Source organism: Hemibagrus wyckioides, linkage group LG22, assembly GCF_019097595.1.
Source record: "Hemibagrus wyckioides isolate EC202008001 linkage group LG22, SWU_Hwy_1.0, whole genome shotgun sequence".
In the NCBI taxonomy this organism is placed as follows: domain Eukaryota; kingdom Metazoa; phylum Chordata; class Actinopteri; order Siluriformes; family Bagridae; genus Hemibagrus; species Hemibagrus wyckioides.
Genome location: NC_080731.1, coordinates 1,650,741 through 1,658,240, shown reverse-complemented (window position 1 = coordinate 1,658,240; position 7,500 = coordinate 1,650,741). Strand labels below are relative to the sequence as shown.

Genomic DNA, 7,500 nt, shown 5'->3' with positions numbered 1-7,500 from the left:
TTCATCCATCCTCTCTGTCTTTGTTTGTCTTTCCCTTCAGTTCTCCTTTCTTCTCATTCACACTGCTCACTCTCTCTCTCCCACTCACTCATTTCTCATTCTCTCTGTTTGTTTTTTTGCTCCTTTCAGTTTCTCACTTTTTTTATTCTGCCTCCTGTTCTTCCTTCCTCTCTCTCTCTCTCTCACTCTCTCTCACACTTTCTCATAAATAAAGGAAGGAACTGCAGTGAAACCTCTGAGAGACTCAGTGAATACAGAAATGCAAAAAATAATTGTAAATAATATATTTATAATAATCACTCAATGATACGATTCAAATTATTTATCATACAGATCTTAATGTCACCTTTGATGCAAATGTATTTCACAGCATGAGGAATATCATCTTTCATTTTTAAATAGTTTTACTTAATAAAAAAATTTATTCTTTATTTATTTTTTAAAAGTTAGCATGTTTGACATTATGAAAAATCTAAAACTAGAAACAGAAATTGTTAGCATACACCCATTATGAAAAACATGAAAACATTATGAAATATTATGAATAATAATTTTTCATCTTTTTTTTTTTTACATTTCACATTATGATAAATGTAATATTTATTTAATTTAAAGTATTTTTTTCTGTTTATGGAGATATGGAGACTGTAACCCTAACGTTATTCACTCTTTTTTTTCTTTGTGCAGGTTTATCTCGGGTCTGATCTCCAGCGTGAAGATCGAGGCGTTCGAGCGCATGCTGTGGAGAGTGTGTAAAGGCTACACCATCCTCAGCTACGCCGAGGTCGAGGAGAGCCTGGAGGACCCCAACACGGTGAGAAACAAACACACACACACACGCACACACACCGAACAGGAAATTTATTCACTAGAGTAAAAAATAAATAAATTAGTTTTAAATGTTTAAAATGTTTTATATATATATATATTTTTTTTTTTTTTTTTTTTTTTTTTTTTTTTGAAATATAAAATCTAAAAAATATTTTAATAGTAGTATTTTTCTCCACAAAGACTTTTGGTGGGGTTAAAAAAAAAGTAGTACAATAAATAAAAAATAAAATAAATTGATGATAAATAATACATAATTTATTTGAAATTATTGAGTATATATATGTATATATATATATATATATATATATATATATATATATATGTATATATATATATATATATATATATATATATATATATTGCAAAAAATATTTAAATACATGTTTGTTTTTAAATAATTATTGCGGCCATTTTTAACATAATCATAACATATAATTGTCATTTTATTTTACAGATGGATAAAAAAATGAAAGTTAAAAATTTAAAATTACTGTATTTATAATATGATATGAGGTGTTCTATGACAAAAATAAATTACAATTAGAAAAGTTTAAATAAAAACTAAGACTTATTTAAATAAAAACTAAGACTTATTTAAATATGTATATTAAATAATAATAACTGTAATAAAAAATAATAATAACTGTAATAAAAAATAATGTATGTTAAATAATAATGTAATAGTAATGTATATTAAATAATAATGTATGTTAAATAATAATGTATAAAATATTAATAATAATAATGTATATTAAATAAGTTTTTCTGTTTTTTTCCCTTTTTCTATGATGCTGAACTAGTGAGACACTCTGTATATTAGTGTTTTATTTAAACCATGTATTTTTAAACAAAATAAAGATCTGAGAGAAAAGTCTGAAAGTCCAGATATTGACTGATCAAAGCAGCTGAGTGTGATTTTATGTATTTATTTGATTTTTTCCTTGGTTTGGGTTTGACAGGGCGAGCCCACCAGAAGTGCCGTCTTCCTCATCTCCTACTGGGGAGATCAGATCGGACAGAAAGTGAAGAAGATCTGTGACTGGTAACAACTTTCTGTTTACACGGAACAGGGAATAGATTTAAAATAAATTAGCCTGAGCTCGCGATTAGTCAGTGTCCAGAGAAAACAAACAGTGTTTTATTCCTCTTATACAACATGAAACTCTTTCTGACCAATCAGGATCCAGAATCTGGAATATTTTTTTTAAACCATTGCCACCTTTTGTCCTCAGCTACCACTGCCACCTGTACCCCTACCCTAACAGTAACGAGGAGAGGGACGACGTGGTCGAGGGTCTCCGCACGCGCATCCAGGATCTGCACACTGTGAGTGTACTGCTCTCTGATTGGCTGAGAGGTGTGTTCTGATGACCTCATAGATCTAAATCACCTCAGGAACTTTATATAGCACTTCTCTAGTCGCTGGTTTCTGATCTCAGTCTGTCTCTTCAGTCTGCACTGAAACTGGGCCTGGGAGGATGTGGTGCATCATCTGACTGAGCTCGTGGTGTGTGTGTGTGTGTGTGTGTGTGTGCGTGCGTGTGTTGTGTAGGAGTGTGATAGAGAAGAAGAGAGATTTGATCATGGTATTAACGTCCTGCCTTAGCATGTGATGGCCATGAACAGACACACACACACACACATTGAGAAGTTATATCAGTCGTATAAAAGACACAGGGCGATTGTCTCCTGTACTTTGACCTCATAATCTTAAAAATAAAAATTTCCACTATGTTCCGTCTTTGTCAGACAAATCCTTTGGACAGTAAAAGCAAGTTCATTCCCGACGTTAGCTCTCCGATTTGTTGGAGTGTGTCTGTGTGGATTTGTGATCATTTAATCAGCTACGAGAGCGTTAGTGAGATCAGACTCTGGTGTCAGGATGTTGAGGAGACTCCAGTTCCAGTTCATCCCAGTGGGGTTGAGTCAGGGCTCTGTGCAGGACACTCCAGTTCTTCCACTGTCTCCAACCTTCACACAACGTCTTCATGGAGCTGCTGCTCTGTGTACTGGAACATCGTCATGCTGGAACAGGGTTCGAGTTCCAGTGAAGGGAAACTGTAACACCACACACACACACACACACACACACACACACACTTGTTCTGAAGCACATGTTTGTGTGATGGTCAGGTGTGTACGTGTGTGCAGGGAGTATGTGGACCCCTGCTATGGCTCCTAGCACCATTTCTGGCTTTATTACACAGGATTAAACACAGTGTATTGTGAACACGATACTTTTTTGCCTAAACAGTGCTGCATTCTGCTTTGCTAGTTTAATTTATTTTCATTTTTAGACTTAGTACTACTGCCCTTTATTTTCTCATTCAGCTTAGAACAACAATACAATGAATTCTGACAGAGATTTCATGAAAATCGTCCTTCTCAGAAGTATGTTTCGAGTAAAGAAGAGACATTTTGGGATTTGAACTTTGTACTTTTGTTTTTTTTTATTTATATATACACACACCTACATGGATGTGCAATGAGACTTTTGTGTTTGTTTGTTTCTAGTTTTTTTAGACTACATTAACATATTCTAACCCGAATGATTCCTCGCCCATAAGGTTCTGTACCGGACGGAGGATTACCTGAGGCAGGTGTTGAACAAAGCCTCGGAGTCCGTGTACACGTGGGTGATCCAGGTGAAGAAGATGAAGGCCATCTATCATATCCTCAATCTGTGCAGCTTCGACGTCACTAACAAGTGCCTGATCGCGGAAGTGTGGTGCCCTGTGAACGACCTGCCTGCCCTGCGGAGGGCGCTGGAGGAAGGCTCGGTGAGGTCCATGCAAATTACTAGCCTATAGCTATTAGCCTATAGCTTATTTTTTGATTTGTTTAAATCTTTTCTTTTCATTTAGCTGCTGATTTTGATTATATAGAAATCTGTTAAAGCCACATTTTGTGATGTCACAAAATAGCATCAGTGGCTTTGGACCAATCGCAACCGATAGGCAAATGAGCTACAAAACGTGTGTGCTCAGCTAACAAAGCTAATGTTAAATGCTATTTACATATTCATGCATATTCATAGACGCTGCCTTATGAATTTTTTTATTATATATATATATATATAATAAACTCATAAGGCAGCGTATATATATATATATATATATATATTATTTTATAGTTTAACTTATATTTTATAGTTTAATTTATAGTTTTAAATTCCCAAGAAATTCTTGATCCCCCCCACCAGCACCACTACCCTCAGTCATCTCACCACAGCCCTGTACTGCAGTTTGCTGTCGTTCTTTTCTCGTGTTCGTAGAACTGTTGCTCATCTTGACTCTGCTTCCTGTTTTTTTTTTGCCTTTTCAGAGAAAAAGTGGCGCAACTGTTCCTTCATTCGTCAATCGCATTCCCAGTAATGACACTCCACCCACGCTCATAAGGACCAATAAGTTCACCTCCGGATTTCAGAATATAGTGGACGCTTACGGAGTGGGATCCTACAGGGAGGTGAACCCAGGTGGGTCAAGAGGGAGGTGATCCCTGGTGGGTCAAGAGGGAGGTGATCCCTGGTGGGTCAGGAGGGAGGTGAAGCCAGGAGGGTGAGGGAGGTGATCTCAGGTGGGTCAGGGAGGTGAACCCTGTTGCAAATGAGCCTTAATGGACATCCATTTAAGCAAAAAAAAAAAACATCTGTGAACGTTTTCAGTTGAGTTAATGACTGGGTTGCCAGATTGTGCTTGTTTTAAAATAGTGGCCACCAAGATCTTGTTTTATAGTAAATAATCTGCAGTAACTTTCCACAAAAACATCAAAGTAGAAGTGTGTCTGATACATGGAGTCATATCTGTTGTAATATATTGAAAAGGTTGGGAGAAGATAAGGGGGGTTATGATGGTGTGCGAAATGTCAGTATATTCGGAGGAATACATGTGAGCTTCTTGGTTTCTCCACTCAGAGGCTGAGGGGGAAAATATCAATTTTTCAGATTTCTAAATTTTTCGATTACTTTTGGGACTTTTTTTGGTGATTTTTGAAAGGCCATTATGATTAAACCTGGCAACCCTGGTTAATCATTTACCTCAGTCAAGAGCCTCAAACAATGTGAAGTGTAGATGTTGTGGTGTTATTAATGTTCATCCTCCAGCACCAGAATCTGGATGTAACCTATTAGATGCTGTAAAGAAATCATGAAACTCCAGGTTCATGTGGTGCTGATGTTCCTTATGTTCCTCATCTCTCACAGCTCCATACACCATCATCACGTTCCCCTTCCTGTTTGCTGTGATGTTCGGAGACCTCGGCCACGGCCTCATCATGTCCCTCTTTGCCTTCTGGATGGTTCTGTATGAGAAGGACCGCAAACTGAAGAAAACCAGGAACGAGGTGTGTTTACGTTCTACATTTCTTCATATACATGTTTTGTTTTTTGGCAAAGCTGACCTCAGGGGCTTTTCTTTTCTTTGTTTCAGATCTGGAACATGTTTTTTGAGGGACGCTACATCATCCTGTTGATGGGTGTTTTCTCGGTGTACACCGGGTTCATCTATAACGACTGTTTCTCCAAGTCACTGAACCTGTTCGGCTCCGGATGGAGCGTCAAAGCCATGTTCGACCAGAAGCAGTGGCAGTGAGTCTCCTACTTTTTTAAATAAATAAAAAAAAACAAATAAATATCTGTTAATAATAAATATCTATTAAAATTTTAAAATGTTTTTCCAGTAACAATTTCTTTCTTTATTAATTTTTTTATTGTTATTTATTTATTTTCAATTATTGATAAGGAATTAAACATTAAACATGATTAAATAATCTGTTAGTTTTTGTTGAGTTACACTTGTTTTCTTTACTGTTTGATTAAAATTCATTCTAGTGGGTAGTGGTGTAATTTTAAACAATTAAAAAGGGAACTAGTTGTAATTAGATTTTTATTACGTTTTGACATTTAGGTTTTTATTTAATATAAAAAATATATAAAAATATATATTTATTTTAATATTAAATAAAAAAATTTAGAAAACCCTAATAATTATTTTATATTATTTATATATAATAAATAATGGCATATTTACAGTATGTTATTTTAGTTCTGATAAATGATTCCTACAGTTTTATGTTTTTTATTATTAATCATTTAACAGAATGGAATTTAGAGTGTATTTTTTTAACCTGAAAACAGTAAACAATTCTTTTTTTTTTTTTTTTTTTTTTTTTTGTAATTATTTGATCGTTTTTTTTTTTTTTTTTTGGATGATATGTTGTTATGGTTACAGGTCAGACTGGTTGTGTTAATGTTGCGTTGTTGTTGTTGTAGGAATAACACGCTACGCTCAAACAGCTTCCTCACCCTGGACCCTAACGTTACGGGGGTGTTTAACGGGCCGTACCCCTTCGGCATCGACCCGGTGAGTGTTTCAGAGTGACTTCTCACACTGATTATTTATTATTGCTGCTGTTTATCCTCCTTCACCTGCTCAGAGGAAATCTGATCTTTTCACCTAGCAAAAGCCTAGAAGAACATGGGAACCACACAGTCACACCCTAGCAACCAACTCCGATAACATAACTACTTAGCTACATCCTATCAACAAATACCAATGCAACACTCTAGCAAAACTATAGCAACTGCTTGGCAACAGTCACTAAGCAACACCCTAACAACCACCTGGACTAACATAGCAACACCCTAACATCCACATAGAGTACCCTAGCAACACGCTAACAACCACCTGGAATACCACAGCAACACCCTAGCCAAACACCAATTAGCAAAACCTTAAAAAGCTCTTAGTATTAACAGACACAGCTCTTCAGCAGATGCATTTCTTTAATAAAGCTCTTGTTTTCCTTTATAAAATTAAAGTGTCGCATTCTCTTGTTTTGATTTTTTTTCCTCTTAGATTTGGAACCTGGCTTCAAACCGGCTCACGTTCCTCAACTCCTATAAGATGAAGATGTCTGTAATTTTAGGGATCATTCACATGAGCTTCGGTGTGGTCCTGAGCGCCTATAACCACCTGTGAGTCACCAATAACTCTCTAACTGGAAATAATGATCGTAGCTTTAGCACCACTCTGGAATTGATTATTTTCCTAAATCAGCATGACACAGAGTGTTTTATTCCTAACATAATGAAGTGGCAGAGCTTTGCAGTTCGTCCTTCTCTTACCCCTGGCCTCATTTTGCTTTCAGACACTTCAGGAGGAAGTTCAACCTCTACCTGGTCTTCCTGCCCGAGCTCCTTTTCCTGCTCTGCCTCTTCGGCTACCTGGTCTTCATGATCGTCTATAAGTGGTTGACCTTCACGGCGCGAGACTCCCAGAGAGCTCCCAGCATCCTTATCCACTTCATTAACATGTTCCTCATGCAGGGAGGCCCAGGACAGCCTCTCTACACGGGGCAGGTGAGTGAGAGAGGGAGTAGGAGGGGAGGAAGGATAACATGGATAATATTAATTAATTAATTAATTAATTAATTGTAATAATAATAATAATAATAATAATAAAATGACCAATAGACTCCAACGATTGGTCTGTTGGTTATCACAACTGATTAGTTCTTATTATTCATGTTCTGAAGAAGCAGTATATGTTTGATTGTGTGTGTGTGTGTGTGTGTCTCAGATAGGACTGCAGGTGTTCCTGTTACTTGTGGCTCTTCTCAGTGTTCCTGTGCTGTTGTTGGGGAAGCCGCTCTACCTCTACTGGCTCCATA

At 36.4% G+C, this 7,500-nt stretch overlaps 1 protein-coding gene across 1 annotated transcript in view; it reads left to right on the top strand.

Annotated features, from left to right (window-relative positions):
- The window catches only part of atp6v0a2b (ATPase H+ transporting V0 subunit a2b), a 21,181-nt gene that overhangs the window by 5,833 nt on the left and 7,848 nt on the right, over positions 1 to 7,500 (top strand). Inside the window, exons 6-16 of the mRNA XM_058375723.1 lie at positions 688 to 814; positions 1,791 to 1,873; positions 2,064 to 2,157; positions 3,399 to 3,611; positions 4,156 to 4,306; positions 5,033 to 5,172; positions 5,259 to 5,416; positions 6,101 to 6,191; positions 6,687 to 6,805; positions 6,979 to 7,189; positions 7,410 to 7,500. The exon at positions 7,410 to 7,500 is cut by the window's right edge and continues 29 nt beyond it. Coding sequence (XP_058231706.1) covers positions 688 to 814; positions 1,791 to 1,873; positions 2,064 to 2,157; positions 3,399 to 3,611; positions 4,156 to 4,306; positions 5,033 to 5,172; positions 5,259 to 5,416; positions 6,101 to 6,191; positions 6,687 to 6,805; positions 6,979 to 7,189; positions 7,410 to 7,500 — 1,478 coding nt within the window. The remainder of the gene's footprint in view (positions 1 to 687; positions 815 to 1,790; positions 1,874 to 2,063; positions 2,158 to 3,398; positions 3,612 to 4,155; positions 4,307 to 5,032; positions 5,173 to 5,258; positions 5,417 to 6,100; positions 6,192 to 6,686; positions 6,806 to 6,978; positions 7,190 to 7,409) is intronic.